At 41.4% G+C, this 22,858-nt stretch overlaps 4 protein-coding genes across 11 annotated transcripts; 3 read left to right on the top strand and 1 right to left on the bottom strand.

Annotated features, from left to right (window-relative positions):
* The first annotated feature begins 445 nt into the window (after positions 1-445).
* On the top strand, positions 446-1,561 carry LOC115744858 (late embryogenesis abundant protein D-34-like). Its single transcript, XM_030680247.2, has 3 exons — positions 446-842; positions 945-1,229; positions 1,345-1,561. Exons 1-3 carry the CDS (start codon positions 516-518, stop codon positions 1,510-1,512), a joined length of 780 nt encoding a protein of 259 aa, XP_030536107.1. The 5' UTR covers positions 446-515; the 3' UTR covers positions 1,513-1,561.
* Positions 1,562-4,123: 2,562 nt separating this feature from the next.
* LOC115744820 (preprotein translocase subunit SECE1) lies at positions 4,124-6,358 on the top strand. The gene is made up of 2 exons (XM_030680200.2): positions 4,124-4,229; positions 5,393-6,358. The coding sequence occupies exon 2, from the start codon at positions 5,430-5,432 to the stop codon at positions 6,018-6,020; it is 591 nt and encodes a 196-aa protein (XP_030536060.2). The 5' UTR covers positions 4,124-4,229; positions 5,393-5,429; the 3' UTR covers positions 6,021-6,358.
* A 2,005-nt stretch (positions 6,359-8,363) lies between these two features.
* Positions 8,364-10,370, top strand: LOC115744819 (photosystem II D1 precursor processing protein PSB27-H2, chloroplastic). 6 transcript variants are annotated; one of them, XM_030680197.2, is made up of 5 exons: positions 8,364-8,515; positions 8,914-8,982; positions 9,129-9,246; positions 9,557-9,969; positions 10,059-10,370. In XM_030680197.2, the coding sequence occupies exons 3-5, from the start codon at positions 9,135-9,137 to the stop codon at positions 10,194-10,196; spliced, it is 663 nt and encodes a 220-aa protein (XP_030536057.1). In that variant the 5' UTR covers positions 8,364-8,515; positions 8,914-8,982; positions 9,129-9,134; the 3' UTR covers positions 10,197-10,370. The 6 variants fall into 6 exon arrangements, with proteins under 6 accessions (XP_030536057.1, XP_030536058.1, XP_030536054.1 ...); XM_030680198.2 differs by lacking the exon at positions 8,914-8,982; XM_030680194.2 differs by lacking the exon at positions 8,914-8,982 and having other exon boundaries at positions 8,364-8,524; positions 9,037-9,246.
* Positions 10,371-12,169: 1,799 nt separating this feature from the next.
* LOC115744818 lies at positions 12,170-21,628 on the bottom strand. Of its 3 annotated transcripts, none has more exons than XM_030680188.2 (9): positions 18,986-21,628; positions 18,038-18,170; positions 17,861-17,949; positions 16,708-16,946; positions 15,693-15,779; positions 14,898-14,997; positions 14,553-14,754; positions 14,034-14,462; positions 12,185-13,841 (listed from the first exon to the last, which is right to left on the bottom strand). In XM_030680188.2, the coding sequence occupies exons 1-9, from the start codon at positions 21,239-21,241 to the stop codon at positions 13,225-13,227; spliced, it is 4,152 nt and encodes a 1,383-aa protein (XP_030536048.1). In that variant the 5' UTR covers positions 21,242-21,628; the 3' UTR covers positions 12,185-13,224. The 3 variants fall into 3 exon arrangements, with proteins under 3 accessions (XP_030536047.1, XP_030536048.1, XP_030536049.1); XM_030680189.2 differs by having other exon boundaries at positions 13,378-13,531; positions 13,630-14,462; XM_030680187.2 differs by having other exon boundaries at positions 12,170-14,462.
* Positions 21,629-22,858: the final 1,230 nt, after the last annotated feature.

Here is a 22,858-nt window from a genome sequence, read left to right as displayed (position 1 = left end):
TAAAAAATGAAAAAAAAAAGTTTGGCTCGGCAGTCACACCTAAAATGGAAAAAAACAAAATTTAACCTATTTTGATATTTTTTTTTATCCTATTTTGGAAAAAAAAGCCCGCATATTCCTGCCTTCCGGAACGGCTATGGAACGGCGGGAATGTGGAGCTTGCATGACTCGGATGCGCCATGGCACATTGGCACTTGAACGAAGCTCTAAGTCTCTGTCTTGGGTCATTTAACACAAAGACGAGACACGAGTCCGCCGAAAAATTCCAGCTAGCTGCTTGTGGCGCTAGAATTTCCCGCACCTTTTCGTAAGGTCTTCCGCCACGTGTCTCGGCGTCCATCGCGTTGACCGGCAGAGCCCGCCACGCCACGTGTGTTGTCGTGCCACCACGTCACACCCTCTCTCGTACTTATATCTACCGGAGCCGAAACCGCTCCTTGAGCTCGATTCTGAAAGCAAGAGAGGAGAAATTTATTCCAACCCACAACCGAGCGATATCACTACTTTCACTGAAGATGAGCCAAGAACAGCCAAAGAGGCCACGAGATGAGCACCGGCGGGAGCAGCAACCCGGGGTCGAGCCGATCAAGTACGGCAACGTCTTCTCTGTCTCCGGCGACCTCGCCTCGAAGCCCATCGCGCCTCAGGACGCGGCGATGATGCAGTCCGCAGAGGCCACGGTGCTCGGGGAGCCGCAGAGGGGCGGTCCTGTGGACGCCATGCGGGCCGCTGCAGCATGGAACGAGAGGGCTGGGCTTGTCGGCCACGAGGACGTCACGGACGTCGCTGCAAAAGAGGGGGCGACGGTCGGCCGTATCGTCAGTGAAAGAGTAGCTGGACAGGTTCACCTTTTCTTTTTGTTCTCACAGGGAAACAAATAAGTAAAATCCAGGTCATCCTCTGTGCGGATATTCCTGAAAACTTGATTCGCTCAAACTCATTAGGTTGTTGGCCAGTCAGTCGAGGGCGCGACAGCGGCGGCGGGGGCACAGGGGACTCAGAAGAGCGCGATAACCATCAGCAAAGCGCTAGAAGCGGCCGCTCAATCGGCCGGGGACAAGCCTGTCGACCGGAGTGATGCGGCCGCCATTCTCGTGGCTGAGCTGCGCGCGACGGGGACCACCGTGGCCATCCCGGGAGGGTTGGGGACTTCTGCAGAGACCGCAGCAGCTTACAACGAGGGAACGCGCAGGGAAGATGCCAAGATCAAGATCTCCGACCTTCTCACGGTAATAATTCTTCGGATATAAGATGACGGAAAACCTTAAATGACAGTTCCTCGAGCTCAATCTGAGCGGACATCACTTGAGTGCACTAGATGAGACTGGTGCCGTTTTTCCGCAGGGTGCCACGTTGAAGCTGCCGGCGGACAAGTTGGCGAGCCGGGAGGACGCAGAGCAGGTGGTGAACGCGGAGGTGAGGACGGGTGGCAAGACGGCCGCCCACCCGGGTGGGGTGGCCGCGTCGGTGGCCGTGGCCGCGAGGCTCAACGAGAGTATCACCAACCCGTGAAAGAATGAAAGCTCTTTTCATCCTCTGGTGCTGTTTCTGCTTAAGAGCAGAGAGGTTTCCCGAGTGTGTTTCAAAGACGTTTTTCTTTTTGCGGTTGCTTTTGGGAGCGAAGGGGTTGCTTGCATATTATGACCATCTGAGCCTGTAACGTAGTGCAGCTATCTCTATTTGGCCGATGTTCGAATGTGACAAATAAGAATAGAGCTCCATGTCAGGGTCTCATGTTAAAATGAAAAAAAATCAAGAGTAACATTAAATTTACGTACTTTCTTTTACGAATGTTTGTTTAAAAGCTTCTGCAAGCTTATGGAAGCATAGTTGGTTGAGAGCGGTTTAGATATGATAAAGTTTGAGCTGGTGCTAATCCAGTTGCCCAATTTGATCAATAGAATAACTTTTAGATTGCCCTCCATTAAAAAACCACGCGTAATGTTCAGTTGGGTCGTTACAATTTGCTAATTGAACTCGTCCCATTCTTAGAGTCCCATGCTTAAATTTGACGAGAAAGTCCAAGAAATCGCAACAAAAGCCGTTGAAATTTGAGCTCTAGGTTTGTCAGCTGGAGTCTCGTTTTCTTATGTGCCATTGCCGGCGCCGATGATCGAAATAGTCTTATGCATCATAGTACTTTGGCGTAACTGTCATAGTTCTAATGGGTTCAAATTCTCTATAAAAAAAAAATGAGGTGAAATACATAAAAGAATTTAAAAATTTATGCGTATGATGAGAAAATAGTCATTTTTCGCTGGGGTCGAATTTATTGTGTGTGATAATGGTGCTTTTAGGAGCTTCTTTTTACTTTTCGGACAGAATGCTTTCGTTCTATCTGATCTTGTGCACAATGTTAAAGATAATTAGGATGATAATTAGGATTTATCTAGGATAATTTCTAATATCAGAGATATTTGATAATTTTATTGATTTTATGTATCCCTTAAGATTGCGCACATATCTCCATTTGATTGTGCGTTTCTCGATTGATATATACTGCCCTATATAATGATCTCATAAAGCCTATAAATAGGCTCAATGTAATTCATTTTGCTATATCTGAATATATGGAAATTCCTCTCTTCCGCTTTGCATTATTTAACTCAAAAAATAGAATTAGCTAAACGAAAATGTTATAATTTGTCCTCAGGACTATCAGCAACCCTTAGGCTGCATTTAGTAGTCGGGATAAAAATTAGGATATGATAAAATTTATCCTATGCTGTGTTTGGCTATCGCCTTGAACATGATAAAGTGGGATATAAAGAGAATATAGCATGGATAAAATTATCCAATAAGGGAGGTAGGATAAATGTGGATATGATTTCTTATGTTCATGGTATAAATGCTATTTTATCTCGAATAAAAAACTTCTTAAACAATAAAATTCTAAAAAATATCATTTTATTTATTCATAAATGTGTTTATAAATTTTAGTGTTTTTTCTATTTCATAATATATTTTGTGCATATACACACATACTTCATATCCACATTGCATCTTTACATATTTTAGGTATGGTAGTGTAGTTTATTATTTAATAAAAATTTATTAAGAAATGATGTAACGAAAAAATAAAATAAAATAAGAGATATAAAAATAAAAAATAAGTATAAAAATGAAGTAGAAGAACCCAGACTTTAAATGAACAAAATTCGAACTTGAAAATGAAAATAATTCTCGAAGAATGTGGGGCAATGAAATTTCTCAAAAAAAAAAAAAATAGAAATCTGCATCTACATCTCTTACATATCTTTGGTTTGTGTTAAAGTTTCACCACTCCTTTGTAGTTTTTTTAGTTCCCCTTAGAACTTTATGAAAATGGCAAGAGAGTCTAAACTTCTTCTCTTTCGTAGGTTTTTGGTTCACATAAAAAATCTATGAAAGTAAAAAGAGAGTCAAAACTTTTTCTCATTTGTAGGTTTGTCATTCATGATAAAGTTTAATGAAGTAGAGAGAGGCAAAAATTTTTGTAGTTGCAAATATGAATTATCATGTTTTCTCTCTTACTGGAGTTAGTAGTGAATTATGAAATATCGATATGTGTAAATACTAAACAATGAACATGATAGAATATGAACATATCCAGCTTCATTACTGTGATTCGCCAAACAGTAAATAAGATATGACAAAATCTTTGGATTTCATATCTTATCATATCTAATCCTATCATAGCTAAAAATCTAGACGACCAAACGTAGCCTTAGTAAAGGTAATTAATCGTTCTTTAGGGTTCCTTTTGTTTCAAGAAAATAGAATAATTTAACGAATATTTTTCTGAAATAATTATTTATATCACATGAAATTTTATATATGAATATTTTCCGAAAGCGATGAAATTTTATTTTGTTAAATAATTTTTGTAAGCAAAGATTAATTTTAGAAAAATAATTTTTAAATCGAAAAACAAAAGCATCCTAGAAATATAAATATTTCTGTAAAAATCATGCTACTTTTTTGGGATATATTATTTTTCAAATTTCCAAATGCGTTGCTTTTCGCGTTTTTATTAAATTTAATTGCGTTAATTGCCAGTGCCCTTCGCGGACGTCCTGATCCGTTCGTGAAAGGGTGAAACCCAGGCCCAGGAACAAGCCGAGACCGAGGCCCAGGCCCAGGCTCAACTCTATCACCAGAAATCTCCCCATTCCCTCGCTCCTCTCTCGCTCTCCCTTCCAAGTTCCAAGTCTCCGGTGGCACAGCTCCGTCGCGTCCGAGCCGTGGAGGTATGGCATTCACGCTTCGCGTCTGCGCATAGCTTTTGCTTCTTGAACTCGCTTACCGTTCATTGCTTTTTGCGACCTGTAGCTCCGACTCTTAGGTCGAGGTCCAAGACAGCACTGGGTTTGTCCCCATTTGCTCGTGCTGGTTCCTCTGTTGTCCTGTCATTGATTTGGGTTCTTGGTTTGGCGTCTGTGCGCATTATTGGTTAGTCTTTTTTTTCTCGAAATGTGGTTCCTTCGTGATTGGGGTCGGGCGGGCGATTGGGATGGTTGATGAGGATGCTTTGTTTTGATCCTCGATGCCTTGAAGTGTTTGATCAAATTCCCATGCCAGCTTTCGTCCCATATTTCTGCCTTCCAGAACGGAAATGAGAAGGCAGGAGTATAGAGCTTGCAAATCTCTAATGCGGTATGGTACTTGAACGAAGCTTCAGCATCTTTTAAATCAAGTAGGAGGCAGAGGAGAGTAGGGTGGTGGGTGTTGCTAAATTTGGCTCATCGGCTTGTTTCTACCCTCTTAGGGGCCATTGACTCGAAGATACTAGTACACGGAAATTTCTAGTGAGCTGCTTCACGGGGGAACTTTGTCTAATAAAAATAGCACAATTTTTACTTTTGATGATATGTGTCTGACTGTGCTAGTAAACCGCTTAAGGAGAAAAAGGATGCACTTTATTTAGGGTTCCTGCCCTGATTACATGCTATATCGCATTGCCTATTCTATGATGTTCAATGTTACTAGTCACCATAGAGTTGACATGAGCATACTGAAGTTTACTGAAGCAGTTGTCAAGTTTGGCTGTTTTAGTTTAGGCTATGTATTCAAGATTACATATTAAATCAAACCTCTTGTGTAAAGGAAAGTGGTGGGCTTTGTCATCTTCTCAAATTGAGGGAAGCAAGTGAGATCAGCTTGACGGCAACCTGCAACCTGCATGCATCCACACACTGTGTGTGTGTGTGTGTGTGAGAGAGAGAGAGAGAGAGAGAGAGAGAGAGAGAGAACGAGAGAGAGAGAGAGAGAGAGAGATCTTCTTTGGGTACCATTCTCTTCTCCATTTGTTGGGTGGGCATGAACAGTTTTACTGTGCATTTGCATCTTGAAGATGACCTGATAGTTATGATGGTTGTTAATAATGGATGGTGTTTTTGTTTCCTATTACCAGTTTTGGCATTGAAGCAGTGGATAATACCACATCAGGGATGGCTGTTGTTGCTGTAGGTGCAAACATGTGCCTTTCTGTTTCTTCCAGAGCCACAAAAACCGGCCAAATGGTCATTTCTACTCCTTTGCCATTACCCTTTGCATCAACTCTTTGTGTAAGAGCAAAATTGCCATCCACCTGTGCTTTGGCTGATTCCAGACCATCAATAGGTAGTGAAGGCTTTCTACTTTATGGCAATACTCATAAGCAGTCCCACATTGTTAGGGCCGTAGGAGAGAGCCAGGAAAGCACTGAGTCAGATGTTCAAAACAGTGACAATTTCGAAGAGGCTGAATCGATTGACCAACAACCGAGCAAGGCGACTGCTGAGTTGACTGAGCTGGGGGCCGAGATAAAGAAAGCGTTGGAGCAGAGGAAGGAGAAAGCAGATGACAATTTGTTGAGTGGTGTGGCAGAGGAGATTGGGGAGATTGAGTGGCCCGCATTTGGCAAGGTGTTGGGAATAACTGGTGTTGTCTTGGGGGTAATTGCTGGATCGAGTGTCGCCCTGCTCACCGTGAATGTCGTTTTGGCAGAGCTGTCAGACAAAGTTTTTGGGGGTAAGGGAATCCAGGATTTCTTTGGTTAGAAGTGGGAAAAGCTACAGATCGTGCAGGGGTTTGCAAGGCCGAGGAACCTTCCTCATGGGACAAGCTAAGGTGTTCTGTTCACCCCCTCGAGAATTGAGATAAGTAGTATGATTGTTGGGTGAGGCTTTCATGTTCCACAGCAGTGTACTAATCTCGTATTTCACAAAGTCGAATGCATCTATCCGTGGCCGGCAAGCAGTTTTGATTCTATCCAAAGTTGTAGAAGTAATGATAAAGCTGCTGAATGTAGACAAGATCAAATCTCTATATGCTTATTCCATTGTAGATAAAGAATTATGGCAAGATTGAATCAAGAGAAGACTGTTATTACATTGTCGTTCTTTCTCCACATAATTTTAGCTAGACAGCCAAGTTCAACAGAGCGACACGCCAATTGTTGGGGCGTGTATCTTTTCACTTGTAGAATGAAAAAAGAAGCAAAAGGCGGCAATAATTCAGAGGGAATTAATCGTCCGACAAAAGGAAAACCAAAAAGATGCTGAACTTGATTCAGGCAGACTAGAAACAGTCGTGATCTGCTTCTGTGTCTGTAGTAGAATGAATGACCTCTTCCATTGGTTTCAACCATGCAGACCCCTAGGATTCCATAATTACATGATTCCCGTTTTGAAATTTCATGTTTCGAATTTTGAACTAACCCGCTTTTGTTTACATCCTTTGGACTCTGTACATCATTTCGATTGTTCAGAAGCTGATAACCTTGTACTGATGAACAAAACAGATGGAAGAAAAATGAACAGCTTAGCCTGAAACATGAGTATGCTCAATCACTAAATTTCCAGTGGAGTACCCACCATATTTTACCATATCATGTTATCAAGCCTCTTCCAAGAGATTTGGTAAAAAAACTTCAACTGGATGAGGTTGAAAACGTCGAAATTAAGCAACGGCGAAGGTAAACTGAGTTCCAAATTAGTATGGGAAAAATTTAATGGGTGAATCAAGTCCATGTCGTGTATTTTCAGTTGGGATGTCTCTCGTTCTATCATTCCATAAAATCGAACAATCCATAAGTATAAACTAGTTTCAATTCCTAATAGAATTGCTGAAAAAATAAAATTCCGTAGTAAACGGAATATTTCGGGAATTCCACCTATATAAACACGAGTAGTACCCGCTTCGACATTAGGGACGTCAATAGATCGCGTTTAATGGGGAACCCACTGCATGCCGAATCCTAATAGGAATCGAACGTATTGTGGTTTACAATCGCGGGATGGGTTTGTGATTTCATTTACGAAACCTATGACATTCGGGACGAGTTCAAAATTTGTCTTTCAAGTACTCAGAACCTGAACCCGGCAGCCATTTTACCAGAATAATTCATGCTCTTCTAAAGGAAATAATGTTACCTGTACAAATCTATATACCTAAGAATAGAAGTTACTGATATCTTTATTTTCCTACAACATCCTTAATTTCTTTCTCCTTTTATAATTCGTGAAATTGTTATTGAGTGGTTGTTAGAGCTGGTGTCTCCCCAGGTGACTCCTCCCACTTGACGATTTGCCTTTTGATTTACCGCTACATGCTTGTGAAAATGGCCTTCTTCGGCCAGAATGTCCTCCAGGCCCCGAACGTTCTTCTCCACGAAACCGGCATTGCAGTAGCTTTTAAGAGTTTTCTTCAAGGTGCTGTGTACTGTCCCTGCAGTTCCTCTCAATCGTCGGCTCTCTGCGTCTCGTCTTCGTCGAATTAGACTTGTTGCGGGAGCAGGGTTGGCTCGTATACGTTGTTGCCATGGTACTCACTGAACAAGCCGCGTTCGATTGCACGGTGAAGTGTGAATTGAGCCGGGATGATTCGACACGGTTGCTGTTGTCCTCTTGGAACGCGATTGAATCTTGATAAAAGGAAAGAAAATAAATAAATTGACAACGATTTTACAAAGCGAGACCTTTTTTTTTTTTTCTTTTGGCTTTTTGCTTCATCGGCCATTGATCAAGTGATCCCTGTGATCATGTAGTCATCGCGGTGATTTGAAGTCATATAGCTAAATCCATCAAAATAAACTGTCGGGGCCTTGACCAATCGAGGCTCGACACGACCTCAGCACAGGCACGGCCCTTCACCCAACGGGCTGTGCCTGGGCACAACTCGTTCAACACGGGCTCGTGCTGTGCCTCGACCGGCACATCCCAGTGGCCGAGCCTACTTGTAAAAGCCAGAATTTACTCAATCGAGCACCTAATTGGTACGTATGGATCTTACTGTTTCAACACCTTGTCAAACTTGTCACAACACTCGCAGTGCGATTTCTATACATGCATTTTAGAAAAAGGGACCTCAGCCTCCCAACAAAAGATTAGCCAAAAAGAAAAAACACAGAAATGCCATTTTAATCTTTTCCGTTCTTCCGCCATCCGACAGAAAACACCTTATCTCCCCAAAGCGAAAGCGACCTGACCCAGCAACACCACAGCGACCACATTTTTCATGGAGCCATTGTCGCGCTTACTCTTCGAGCTTTTGGGTAATGCTTTCATCAAAAGAACAATTAAGGGTCAAGTTCCAATTTCTATTTGGCATCTTCTTTACCGATTTTGTGTCATCAGAGCCTGCTTAGTTGCTCTTAACTTCTTACAGTTGCTTGTTCGTTTTCCTTTATGCTAAGACTGGATTCTCCATGCCATGTTGGAACTTGAATCAAGAAGCAGATAGGTGAAAAGAACATGAGTATGGATGAAAAGGGTGTCTCAAGATAGGCTCTTGTTATAAGTTTAGTGCATTGTTTGAGTAACATGGTTTGGTTAACAGATTTGGCGAGGGAAGACTTGGTTTTGGTTTTGATTGGTTTTTTCTCAAGAATTTTGTTACTCGACTGTGATTGTTATCTGGGCAATTTTGAAATCCTTCAGGATGTGAATTCAGGTGGCACAAGTTGTTGATCCAATTGTGCTTCAACCCTTTTTTGTTCCCTATCCTTTGATTTTGGAGGAGGCGAGTGTTCAAGAAGTGCAATTTCTCTTGATATATTTTGGCAAAGCTGGTCCGCTATGCTGATATGGCCGCATTGATTCTATTTGGGGTAGGCATATTGGAGTTTGATCAGGTGGTTACCATTTTGTTTCCCCCATCTCTTGCAGATTTGAATGTTGGCTGTTAACTTCACGTTGAGGATGGCTATTATCACTGCTGCTGCAAAGTTTTGTCCCGCTACGATCTCCAGAGGCCCGGAGAAAATCTCAAACTTCGGCTATGAATGTGAGTGGGAAGTTTCCATAGTTTTTGATACTCATTTTTCTGGAAGTTCTTAATGCAGCCATGTCGCTGATTACTGATCATTATAGACGTTATTGCTGTATCTCCAATATTTTCTTTATCTTTTGAACCAGTCCTGCGCCTTTCAATAGGAAGGCAGCGGAATTATACTAATGATTCTCTAACAGGATGATTGATTTACTTAAACTCAGATTTGTTTTGTCTTCCTGCTTTGACCAAATTAAGAATTCTTTATCCTGGCGAATTTTAGGTAAGACTGCGTGCGCATTTTCATGACTGTATTTCATAACAGACAAACTACAATCTAGGTACCAAGTTGTCCTGCCACTTGAGGGACCAACATTCAGTCGTCGAAATGCCATTATTTGCATTGGTTCTTTGCTGGCTTCTGTTGTTCCTGTGAGCTATGTCATTGCCCCATTACCGGTACTCGCTGAGGAGAAGTCAGCTTCGTGGGAAGATGAAGATGGAGGAGTCATTGGGGCTATCCAATCTCTTTTCGATCCAAATGAGAAGACAAAATCAGGCAAAGTATTGCCGAAGGCGTACTTGAAATCAGCGAGGGAGGTCGTGAAGACCCTGCGTGAATCATTGAAGGAAGACCCTAAGGATATTCCGAAGTTCAGAAGGACGGCAGATTCAGCAAAGGAGTCGATTCGAGAATATCTGAGCAGCTGGAGAGGACAGTCAAAAGTTGCAAATGAGGTGCGCATTCTTAATGTTTTTGGTTTGAAGCTTTTAAGTCAGGTATCTGTGAATTTCTCCCCTAATTTGTTCTTCATGGCTTTCTGCAGGAATCGTATGTAATGCTTGAGAAGGCAATTCGGTCTTTGGCGAGTTTCTATTCAAAGGCAGGCCCATCTGCCCCGCTTCCAGAAGAGATTAAGTCTGAAATTTTGGCCAATCTGAGTAAAGCTGATGAATTCTTGTGACAAACATTAGTTCTTTACACCTTCAGAACCATCATTGTTATTAGTTCACTGGCATTGACACTTATAGCTCTAAAGTGCAGGCCTTCGAACTAGTAGTTTTTTTTATTTTTTTTATTTAGATCACCGACGGCAATATTAATATATGAGCACAGCAATCCGGAAAGCCTTGAGTACTATTTTTTGCTGTCGTATGCGTTTAATTTGATTGAGAGTGCTTTCAGATCGACAAAGCCAAAACAATTCAGTTGGATCTTCAGGGCCGTCTCTCAGTGAAGTACTCAACATCTAGTCATTGAATTTTCGCAAGTGGGTGAAGTTGAGGCTAGTGATTACACCAAAGAGGCTGTAGTCTGTTGTTATTGGTGACGCTGCATGTGCTACTCTTTTAGTAATTTCTACGTAAACGAGATTTATCGTGATGACCGGGAAGATCACACGGGGCTCCTCTCTTGAAAAGAGTACCATGAGAGCATTGTTTCCTCTTCGACGACGAACATATAGTGTGATTCCCCTACTATATGTTGCTACCTTTGCTTCTTTTCAAGGTATGAATCCGGGTAGAAGGGACCGAACGGCAAAGCCAAGGGTATGGTTTTGAGATGGTAAGTCGTTTGAACTGAAATCACTTTGTTTTTGTAGTTTCTCTTTTCTGCTATGTACATTTGCTTCTCCTTCATTGTGATATGCATAGATCATGGACTGAATAACTGCTTCAAAGATTGACATGAGACCGGAAGCTTCATGCCCGACCAAATTTATTTGGTCTATCCATGTAGCAGACACTTCCGGCATAAATCCAGGTCGGTCTCAAGCATTGTTTTGCCTATGATGGACAATAAGAAGTAAGGAAGATTGTTGCGTCACTGCCTAGATTCTGAGAGTTTGGCATGTCATTGTAGTAAATCCCAAGAAGAGATTTGCAATTTGCAACCAAAGAACCAAACAATGAAGTTTGTAAGAGAGTATGAAAAAATAAAGGAGAGCGTAAAAACAATTCGCGGTCGAGAAATTCAAAATTACGCACATCAATCTAATTTGAAATGACACCAGGCTGAGGACGTCTGCCGGGCACAATGTTCCTCCACTTGTTGAGCATGATGACCGCAATGCCTACGATTCTGAACCTCCTCTGATCGACAGGAGCGGACATCGTGGCTTCTTCATCAACAGGGAGCCTCCGAAACCCCCATCTTCGCTTAACGCGACAGACCGCATGACAGAGGAGAGGGATGAGGCCCGAGTATGTCTCCAACGCCTCGCTCTGCATCGCAGAGATGAGCTATTTACGAATCAATAGCCATGCATGACGAGCTGAGTGATGACTTGGAACTCCTCGAGGGTACAAATAGTTGGGCAGAGAGAAGAAGACATGGCAGCACGTAAAAGGAGTGGCCAACCTCAATGGACGATGGCGTGAGACTTAGAAAAGGAAATGGCGATTGAAGCACCGTGATGGTGGACAATCCAACTGGTTTTAAATTGGACATCGTTCATATTGACCACAATAAAATTAATAGACATGCTTTGTGACTGATGTGAAGTTTTATGAAAAGAGATTTCAATATCGCCAATCTTGATCTAGCCAGCGAACATGTACAAAAGTTTCAATTTCGCCAGTCTTGCTCCATATACATTTGACTATATTCACCATATCCTAGTTTATGATTTCAAACTTATTGCAACCTACCAAACTTATAGGTCAGTAAACCTGAAGATTTTCTACAGGAACAGTCAAATGTCCTCGTACACATTTCTTGAGAGTCGGCCCTACCATCGACGAATAAATGCGTAAACGAGAGTGTTACATGGATGCCATTACATTAGTTGCTCCAATCTCTCCTAAACTGCACACGAGGTCAAAACCAAGAGGCAACATAGGCAATTCGCATTGAGAACATAAAAGCGGCCTTTTTACTCAAAACCTGGCGATATTTCAAGACTATCAACTATTGCCAACAAAGGAGACTGGCAACTACAATCAAAGAACCATTTCAAGGAGTACACTCCGATCAGAATCAAAACCAACTACCGAAAATTGAGAGAGACAGACAAACCTAACTGACGTGACAAACAAAAATAAACTGTTTTACAGTCTACACAAATGGGTCACTCATCATTCAATCAAAGCAACCTCACAATTAGATCCTGCGCTAAAGCGTATTCTGAATCCTGATTGTAGAGTCAAAACTATATGCACTAAAAACTGAAAAGGGAAACTTGACCTTCGCTGTGGGAGTTAAAATCACTCGAATCCAATGTAGTTGCGCTCTGCAGAACAGATGATTACCATAAACTTGTCTTTCTTGCCAAATCAGGAATAATGATTACGCCAGACTGAGATAAACCCAAGGCACCAAATGGCAGGCAACTGGAGCAGTTCTGATTGCAAATATTATGTAGGAAATGCTGGGCAACGAGGGTCGTATTGAATCTCGTAAGGCAATAATACAGGAAAAAAGCAGCTAAAAGATTAGGATATATACACAATGAGGAAGCCAGACCACATATCCTATATATCTACTGAAAGCACTGTGTCCATCAATATTATCATTTTACTGCGACGGCTAATTCCCTTTTGGGAGAGATGATTCTGCTTTAACAGTCACTAGCATGAACAGTAGAATGGCTGTACTAACCGGGCAAACCAAACCTTTAAACCTACTTTGTCAGATTCCCAGACAAAATTGTCTTCATTAATGAAACTTCCAGAACCAGTGACAGATGCATACCGAGAGAATAGCAAGAATTTGCAATGGTGCAGTATGTTCTCATGTTGTAACACCATGTATTTCACCAAATCCAGGGTGCTATTTCCTATTTGCACTGACACTGTAGGCCAGTGAGACTGTCAATAACATCCAGTATCAGAAGCAAATCCAGCATGTGGCATTGTGATCACCCCTCGAATATCTTAAGGATAGCTCTGAATCAGATTTGAAATTAAATCAAAGAGGATCCAGTTCCCAAATGCAGAACATTGCCGCTTCAATCACACGGAAAAATAGCTTCTACTAAGCTGTGTCTGGTGCTAAATGGTTTCAACTGATTTGTTCTCGTCTCCCACTGTAGTTGGGCAACTTGGTTCAAAGTTGATCTGCACTGAATTCCCATCAGATACAGAAGCATCTTGACAACTCTCCTCCACGGTTAGATCTTTCCTGAAGTCCTCTGCTTCCTCTGACGCTTGAATTGAAACCACAGTAGAGACCGGAGCATCTTCTGCATTCTCCTCCTCCCAGATTTCGATAGTCTCCTGCTTTTCCTCTGAAGTTGCAATAGGCTCAACTAGTGTAACCTTGACATCCGCATCAGCATTGTCATACCGACTGTTTCCACTGCAAGAATCCCAGTGAGTCTCATTCAAAGACTCGCCTTCAGATGGAAAACTCAACAATGACTTATTTTCTACTTCCACATCCGCATGAGAAAGTACGTCCTCGTGACTATTGAACTCAATCACGTTTTCCTTTCCATAACTGATTTGGTCATCTGCATTTGAATTTACCAATATCAGATTTTCCTCGGACTGGTGAATACTAGGAGCATCTCTTGATTTGCCATCTGCACCCTCAGTTGCATTCACTGCTGAAATATCCCTTTTTTCCTCATTGGCGTTGGTTAGACAACCTGAATTATGAAAATCACCTGCAACACAGGAATCCGAGATTGACTTGTCATCCATCCTAGATTTGTTATGGCTGACATCAGAAAGCAGGGGACACATCTGACTTCTGTTTATGGCAAAAGAATCGCAAATAGAAGCAGCATCTGGAGTTCCATTGATCCCCTCAAGAATCTTCACATGTTTTACTTCTGAATTACTAGCAAAATTCTTACATGCAACACCAGCTTCAGCTTCTGGGGAATCATCTGTATAACCATCTTCGGTAGTGGATTGAACACCAACTTGAAATGGCAAGACTGGCATTGATTTGTCTTCCACCTTAGAAGCTTCTACCTCAGCATTAGATGGAGCAGAACAGATATGATCTACATCAGATTCAGCAGACTTGTCAGCCAAATCAGGGTCAGAATCTTTAAGCCTTTCACTGGAAACTTGGAGTTCCATATCATCTGAAGCATCGTGAGACGAGCCATTCCCTGTTGAAGCATCACCCAGGGAAACATCCTGAGACTTTGGATCGCAGTCCATGATATCATCACCCTCCTTACCAGAATGCTCACCAGGATTGTCATGCTGGCAAATATCATCAGGTTCAGGGGTAGTAACTTGCCTGTCCATTTCCAGTTCCATGGGTTTGGCATCTGTAAGAAACCATGTAAACAGTAAGATGCAGATGATGAGAATAACAGAAGATGCTCACAAATTTTTCAGACTTGAAACAGAGCCTGAACCTCTTGAGCCCCTGGCAGTATCTTGTCCAAGAAGCAGCTTCTGCAACATGTCTAAACCGGGGAATACTAACATATTCAAGGACCTCATGTACTGCTTCAATGACTCCTTAAGAGGAGAGAAACCAAAGGTAACAGTCCAGGTGTGCATGAGTTCAGATATAGCAGGGATAATCAGCATCTCAACTTTGAGCGAATGCAGAGCCTGAAGTGGAACAAATAACTATTGAATAATGGCAATTTGGTTAATTGTCATAACAAAACATTCAAGGTAGTCCAACAAATGCATGTATGGATAATCTAATCTACACAATGCTTGAGGTCACCATCACACTTATCGTTGCTTACCGACTCAATGGCAGAAAATAGTCTACGGCACATCCCCTGACGCCTATAAATATGTCGCGTCCCAATGAAAGGCATCTCTGCTAGCTGGGTCCCATGAAACCTATCCAGGCAAGAGAGAGAGGTTGAACTACGTATATGACCCACCATGCCCCTACCAAGCTGGAAGAAAAAGACAGACATCTTGCTTGCATTCACACACAAGCAAATGCATCTATATTGACATGGCATTTACGTAGAACACTTAGTTTCCCAGTAAACTAGGGGATAGAGAAATAGATAACAAAAAAGAACACTGAGTAATTCAAATTCAAGTAACACGATGACAGAAGAGGGCGGACGTTAGCTTGTCAACAGAGATAAAGAAAATCATTAAAATAGAAATGCACTGCAAAGTATTTTTTTCCTTGAAAGCACAAAACAGAGAGGGAAAACAGAAAACACTGATAGGAAGTTTGTCAGAATAACATCAAAGCAGCTGAAGATAATGCTTTTATCAAGGTTGAAGCATGTTTAACATAATTTCTCACGTCATATCCGTTTTCGTGCTGCTACACAGTGCTTTCCTCACTCCGTAATTAAGTTCTTCAAAGGCACAGGAACCATGTCAATCTTCATCGAACATAACAAACAACACCAAGAATTCAACCAGGTAAACAGATCTCGTTTCTTCAAGCCTCTCCTCACTCCTCTAGTCCTCCTCTCCATACTTTTCTTTTTTTCTTTTACTCTCTCTAAGGTAGACAAACTACAATTATAATAACACATAGCTGACCAATAAACAAAGAGAAAACACACCTGAGCGATGCAGCGGAGATAATTTCGTCACCCCTCTCCAATATAGCAGTGTAGAATCCACTATAGTTAATCCTATTGAAGTTTGATCTGTGCAAAGGAATAAAAGGAAAATTTTATCTATCAAAGAAATGAGCAATCAGACTCCAAGGACCTCAGATTGGCTGTAGAGCAAAAGATAGCCTTAACTGTAACAACCAGACAACATAACCAGTTGACAGCTAAGACATATGCTTAATTGCAAAAGAACGCCACTAAGCATATTTTGCATGTCAAGCATCTTTCACTCTAAAGATAGATGCTACTAAGCATATTTTGACAACTAATTAATCTTATGTCAAGCATTCACTCTCGAAGACAGATGCTGGACCAACTAGAAGACTATCGCGCATCCATCTCACTGTCCCACTGATTTCACAAGTTCTGTGAAAAGTAGACACATGCGAGGCAGGTATCTTAAAGAGACACATACTATAATAGACCACACAAACACAAAATGGCATTGCACTAAATTTAAGCCTGAATTCTTGACAGCTTTATGATCAAGAATTGATCACGTTTACTAAGAATTATATCAGACAATCACTCCTCATTCTCACTTATGTTCATTCCAGATCACTCAAATACTTGGAAAAGAGAATAAAGCAGTCGTAAAATTAACAAACAAGTGACAAAAGTTGTTTTGCTTGTCATCATGTGGCAATAAATTACCAGATAAGATCATAAAAATGCTCTCGCTATGTTTACCCATGAAAATGGAAACCCAAGGTAAATTTTAGCATTAGCCATCACGTACCCGCAATTCTTTCAGCATAATAAATCAAGGCAATTTTGAAAATAATCATTTCTTCAAGAAATAGGTGCATCCACATGCCAAAATATTCTTTCAATGAATCAGTATAACAGATTAAAGACCTTTCCAAAACAATCATTTCTTCATGAAATAGGTGCATCAACATGCCAAAATTTTCTTCACCAATTCGCTATTGATAGGTAAAGGATCAAAAGTAGAGCTTACCCACAGCTATAGAGAACATTGTGAATCATATTTATCCCACTTCTCCTGTCAACAATAGGCAAAAAGCATTCATCCATTATTGTAAGCGCCACAGCTAGCTTGGAGTTGCATTCCACTCTCTGATGAAGCCCTCGAAGAGGCATATCTGAATCTGCCTCTGTCCTATGAATGAGAGACCATGAAAATCCACCTTCTATTTCCTGTTTGACCCCAAGATACTTCTGAAGATGTTCAAAGAGCTGCAAAATTAACAAAAACTTGAGTCACAAATACAAACTCTGCATAAATAATGTAAATCTACCCGAAAAGGAGGAGGAATTATAGGGCTAACCATACACAATATAAAAGAGGCAACTAATAAGGAGAAGTCGTTATTTTTTAACCTTTAAACATAATCTTCTAACTTCAGATTTGTTAAAGAGAACATTGACAGAAAGAAAGCTGAATCAACAAGACCAGTAAATCATTATTAATTTGCTGACATCTGAGATCATAATTTTCCTGGAAAAAATTCAGGTATCTATTCACCATCTCTATTTCATTATCCAGTTGCCTAAACCAAATCCCATGCTCGCCACAACATATCCCAAGTAAAGATCATTATCAGCCTCACAAAACATGCGGTCCAACCTTGGATGTTGCGTGCCCAACTTAAGATGCTCTATGCCAATTTCATTCCATTAGAAAGCATGGAATTAAATGCCATCTGGTCATAATTGCTAAGCACATGACAGATGCTCCTCAAGGCAATGACTTAGTTTGATAAACATCAGCAACTGCTCGACTTGAATATAACTATAATGGTGACTTTACCTTGCCCAACTAGAATAGGCACTACAAGTAGGTCTCCATATGATGCATTGCTAAGCCAATTGGAAGCACAATTTGGAACTTAAATTGCATCCAGATCTAGGTATCAGATATAAATGCCACACATTTAGATTGGCAAGTTTAATGCTAAAGGATGGTAACTCGAGAACACCAGTTAAAACCCCATGACAAAATAATGAACCATTTACTACTATAAAAGAATCACCTAGATGAGGCAAAAAATCAAATTCAAATCCTTTGCTGCCAAGATGTGGATCAGTATTCATTACAACCTTATCAGAGCTGTTGTGGTTGCAAAGAGAGAACCCAAAAAGAAGATTACCTCTCCACATTTCTGACTGCAAAAAGAATGACCTGTGCTATCGGAGTCCAAAGGAAAACCATCTGTTTCCTCAAGACATGATTTGTGATCTGCAATGACATAATCGATATGCTGAGTGAATGTAGAGAACATGTGTCGACCCTGTCATATTAAGTTCTACCAGAAATAAAGACTTACATTTTTTCTCGCACAGGTTGCACGCAAAGATTTCACTGACAGTTGTGTTATCAACATGCGAAGTACATTCACTCGCTACTCCACAATATTTGCATGTGCAGTTAGGACAATGCCAGTCCCCAGGAGGAAGCTTCTGCAGTCAAACAAGATTACATTAAAACTAAAATCAGACAAAAGGCAACTAACTGGGGGCAACAAGTTAGCTGAATTGAATGAACAAACATAGATGTCCATATCTATCAATGTAGACGAATAATATACATACATCTACACATATTGTCTCTCATAGTATCATGATCAGTAACGGTAATCTGACAAAGAGTGGTATATGAGAGCAAGGTTATCAACAATTAAACAAAGAACATGCAAGAAAAGACACTGATAATATCTTTGCCCTTAAAACAGCAGATGAAAACCATGCCACTGCAATTAACAGATACAACCATGCTGCACTGAGATGATGCGACTCAGCTAGTTGAACAAATATCACAAAAATCTAGAATTCCATTTGAATATTGAAAGTTTCTCCACAAAAATAATCAGACGTCAGTAATTTCATAAAGTCAGTTCAAATTAACATTGGAAATGCAATCTACAGTTATGATTAATCATACAAGTTTTCGTGCAGTTGGTTCAGTTTTGTTGCACAGCAGAGTCACAAATTCAGAGGACCCCAAAAATTATCAGGGAAGAAGAGAAAGATGACTGCTATGAATTCTTCCATTAGGCTACCTCCAAGTTCCAGTACATCAAAACCTATCAAATAGCCATATCCTCTCGCTGAAAATCACTTGAAGGAGCAATTATATTCTAACTAGGGAAAGGCCTCAATTGCCAGTGGGAAGCTCCAAGAATGAAGCAGAATTTTGTTAAAGCAGTTGAAATAAAGATAAGCTATTGAAATAGCAAAAAGGACCACAAGGCATGAGCCATGCATGTGAAGACGACCTGTATGTTTAAGCAGCTTTGATGGAAGGTCGATGGACAACCATCACAACATATCAAATCACCACCATCTCCACAAAGGCCGCACGTATCGTCATTTGGATCATCACCATCAGTGTCCACAGAATGGAATCCCCCACGTACAGACTCCTGTTGTTTATTCCATGCATCAATCTGGCACTGCAAAAGGGAGACACCAGAATCCAGATGTATGTTCTGAAATGGCTGGCGGAGTTTGCTGCCTGCATGGATCTCAAACTTTGACAAAGGGAGGATCTTGCTACAGCAACCACAATGGATGCCATCTCTTGTGACCCATCCCTCCAATAGCACTCGTGTTTTTCGACGGTTCATATACTGCACTTTCTGGCTCAGCTCCACAACCCCAGAATCGATCAGCCATGAAAGCAGGGTTCTTTTACCAGTATAAGGGATGAAACCATCACTCTCTGAGTTCAGCCCCTTGTCAGAACTGCGGACCAGTAAAGTACACCTGCCTAGTTTTCTGCCCTTTCTTCCGTGCACTTGGTGAAAATTGGAGTCAGAGGTGCCTTTCTCAATACTGCTGTGCATATGATGAACAGCACCTTTCTTTGATGACTTACCCCCCTGCTTTATGAAGGAGCTTAACTTTTCTTCCTCGCTATCGCTGTCCATGCTATCTTCTTCATTCTTTGGCTTTGAATTTCTCTTAATAGCAGCTTGTCTTGCATTGGCACTTCCAGTGCCTTCTCTTTCTTTCATCTTCATTTCTTTCTCCATCTTCTTCTGGGTCTTCCTTGTTAGTTGGCCAAGAGTCTCATCTGATATAAGAAAAGCAGACCGCTCCCCACTTGCTTTTCCCTCATCACTGTCATCCTTGAGTTGCTTTTGAAGTGCATCATATGCTTTAATAATAGACCAGTAAGCTGTCCCTGTGGGGTTAATATAGACAGCATCTAGATAGTCTCTATTCCTTCTAGGTCTATAATCAATTGTCCACCCTGCATTCAGTAGCATCTCTCTTATACGTTCTCTGAGTTTTTGCTTCTCCGTGCCACTGCCACGCTTCACTTTTCCTTCTTTGGGTCCATCCGGAACAGGTGTTTCAGGTGACTTGGCCCGTGCAACCATTTTAGACTGGGAGGATTTTTCTTTTTCACGGATCATTTTAGCTTGCCGGGGTTTTCCCTTTCTGCGGCCAATTTTCAAATGTGGGGATTTCTCTCTGTCATGGCCTATTTTAGATTGTGGGGATTCTTGTTTTTCACGGACTCTCGTAACTGATTCTCGTATATCTGCATTCCTCCGTGATGGTGTTGGAGATATATCACTGTGCCCTGACTCCCAGTCATCAGGCTTATTGATCTTAGAAGACACAGGTTTCTGCACATTCAGCTTATTTTTCTCTATCTTCATCGTCGGATTCCGCATCTCATGCCTTCTAATCTCAGCAAATGCTGTAGGACGGGATATGACATTATGAGTAGTATCTTCAGAGATGCCTTTCCTGCCTTCCCCCACAGAAACTTTCCGACGCTCATCCCACTGATCAAGATTTCTCACAGGCCCACCTACTTTTTTCTTCGGGTTAACCAGCACCTTCAAAACTCCATTCTTACCCTGAACCCTTATGGCTTCGTCTGGACGACCACCATATTTTTCTCTCAACATTTGTATAGGAATTCGACCGCCTTCCCGCTTGACCTGAAACCTATTTTTACCTACACCATCTTCCCTACCGAAACTACTAGTCTCATCGATATACACATTCTTTCTCCTCTCAACAACAGTCTGCCTGCTCGAACTACTGGCGAAGTCCCTATTACCACCGCTTCGAGCAATGGGAGGTGAGCCCAGGAACCTTCTCCCTGAGGACTCGACCCCACCATCATCAAACCGTCTGCCCCCCATCCCCTCCCCATCAATCCCATCATACTCATCGAACTCAAACACATCTAACCTACTTCTCATCCTATTTGCCTCCCCATTTCGGCCAACACCAACGCTCACTTCGGAAACTCTCTTCCTCGGACCAGTCAAGCCATTGCACACTCGAATCGTCTCAGCACCTACCGGCACCCTGCGAGGCCGGGCCAAGGAGAGCTCGTCGCTCGACCCCGAATCGCTCGTGACCAATCTAGGCCTCTTCCTCCGCGAGGAACCAACCCCACCAACCCCATCCCCCCCTTTCTTCCTCACGATCAAGCAGCCCGAGGAGCTCCTCTTCTTCAACACTATCCCCGACCGCTCCGCAGATCTTCTACTACTCTCCTCCATGAGGCCCACTCACACACCCAAGCCAAGCCCTAAACTTCGAATTCTGTCACCATCCCAAGATTTCAAGAAGAAGAAGAAGAAGAAGAAGCCTCGATTCTCTCTCCCAAACAGTAACACGAAAATAAAGAATCAAGCATCAACAGATCTGAAGCCGAACCACCACGAAAGCTCCGAAACCTCGACGACAACCAAGAACGGATTACTTCAGGCTAACGTTACCTCGCCGCATGTACGCCGGATTCGCCCGCACGGGATCAGTAATTCACAGCTCCGCCGAACCCACGAAAGCAATTGGCGAATTGCAGAGAGAGAGAGAAAGAGAGAGAGAGAGAGAGATTGTGATTTTCCTCTAAATACAACGACTTGTCGCGCTCGTATGAAAATGCGAATCGGCCGATTACTATTTTCCTTTTCTTTGCACTTTTTTCTTTTTCTTTTTCTTTTTTTTTTTTTTTTTTTTTGCTCCTTTTCTCATCGCCTCGTATGTTCCCCTGTGAGCACGTGCACCGACTCCCCTCCGAACTTATACCTCGCGGATGATCGGGAGGCCCTTAGGATCCTGCCACGTGTTCAATGGCCTGCCTTCAGTGACGTGTCGAGGACTCATTTGGGTGAAAGTTCGAGCGCAACCGAGTGTGATTCTCTATTGGCCGCTAACAAAGTAGCGTGAATGAGAAGCGCTGAGTAAGCGCGTGGGGAGGACAACGGGGCTTCTCTTGTCCCCTACGATGTTATCCTGCTTAGATTTTGGGGAGTTTTGCTGAGGTGGTAAGAACTGAGTTAGGCAATTACTTTTTCCCAACGGGCAATGATTTCTTTTGGATTTTGTATGAGAATTTCAAGTCCATTAGGAAGTGTTCTCCTGTTAAGGTCTGGCCTGAAGGAATACAAATGCAAGTTTAATTCATTCAATCGCGTGTGAGTGGTTCGTTTTTAGGCACGTTTGTTTTACAGAAAATGAATTATTTAAAAAATATTTTATTAAAAATTGATCGCTTATATCTTTTGAAAAATGAATAGATGAAAAATACTTTCATTGTCAAGAAAGATATTTATATATAAATTATTGTCAATAATGAAAATATTTTTCATTATTATTATTTCAAACGACATAATCAACAATTTTAAGTCATTCATTTTACGCGAAACAGAACGAATTTTATGGTTTGAACGGTTTTAGTGTGGAGATAGAAGTTTATGCCATTTTCTTTTATTGCATATATATTTCTGTTGAACTTTGCATTAATCATTAATGATGATTTGAGTTGTCTCTATATTTTTGTTAACGATTTTGAAATTTCTGTGATTTTTTGGGACTTCAACTGGAAAGGATCGAAACTCAAGAAACAGCTGAAGGTTCCATTGATTTTATTTGAAGATAAGCTGAAATGACTTTTTAATTTTTTGCTCGATCTAAATCTTGTTACTCAGCACATTAACTTTTTTTAAAAACCCGATCTCTTGGAACATTCGTAATATACTTAATTTTTTGACACGTAGATTCACGCACAATTCTTTCACAATTTTGCTGAAATTTGAACAATATTTGAAATTGCAGGGGTTTTTTTTTTTTTTTTTGCTTACTTTTGTTTATGTGTAAATAAGCAAGCCCTATAT

Source organism: Rhodamnia argentea, chromosome 6, assembly GCF_020921035.1.
Source record: "Rhodamnia argentea isolate NSW1041297 chromosome 6, ASM2092103v1, whole genome shotgun sequence".
In the NCBI taxonomy this organism is placed as follows: domain Eukaryota; kingdom Viridiplantae; phylum Streptophyta; class Magnoliopsida; order Myrtales; family Myrtaceae; genus Rhodamnia; species Rhodamnia argentea.
This window is presented reverse-complemented; position numbering and strand designations above follow the sequence as displayed.

Excerpts from the sequence above, each read along its gene's own strand:
- LOC115744858 (XM_030680247.2), top strand. The coding sequence starts at position 516 with ATGAGCCAAGAACAGCCAAAGAGGCCACGAGATGAGCACCGGCGGGAG. Across the intron at positions 843-944 it reads GTGAAAGAGTAGCTGGACAG|GTTGTTGGCCAGTCAGTCGA; the intron begins GTTCACCTTTTC and ends CAAACTCATTAG. Across the intron at positions 1,230-1,344 it reads AGATCTCCGACCTTCTCACG|GGTGCCACGTTGAAGCTGCC; the intron begins GTAATAATTCTT and ends GTTTTTCCGCAG.
- LOC115744820 (XM_030680200.2), top strand. The coding sequence starts at position 5,430 with ATGGCTGTTGTTGCTGTAGGTGCAAACATGTGCCTTTCTGTTTCTTCC.
- LOC115744819 (XM_030680198.2), top strand. The coding sequence starts at position 9,135 with ATGTTGGCTGTTAACTTCACGTTGAGGATGGCTATTATCACTGCTGCT. Across the intron at positions 9,247-9,556 it reads CTCAAACTTCGGCTATGAAT|ACAAACTACAATCTAGGTAC; the intron begins GTGAGTGGGAAG and ends ATTTCATAACAG. Across the intron at positions 9,970-10,058 it reads AGTCAAAAGTTGCAAATGAG|GAATCGTATGTAATGCTTGA; the intron begins GTGCGCATTCTT and ends GGCTTTCTGCAG.
- LOC115744818 (XM_030680187.2), bottom strand. The coding sequence starts at position 21,241 with ATGGAGGAGAGTAGTAGAAGATCTGCGGAGCGGTCGGGGATAGTGTTG. Across the intron at positions 14,755-14,897 it reads TATTTTCTGCCATTGAGTCG|GCTCTGCATTCGCTCAAAGT; the intron begins GTAAGCAACGAT and ends GTTCCACTTCAG. Across the intron at positions 14,463-14,552 it reads TACTGCCAGGGGCTCAAGAG|ATGCCAAACCCATGGAACTG; the intron begins GTTCAGGCTCTG and ends GGTTTCTTACAG.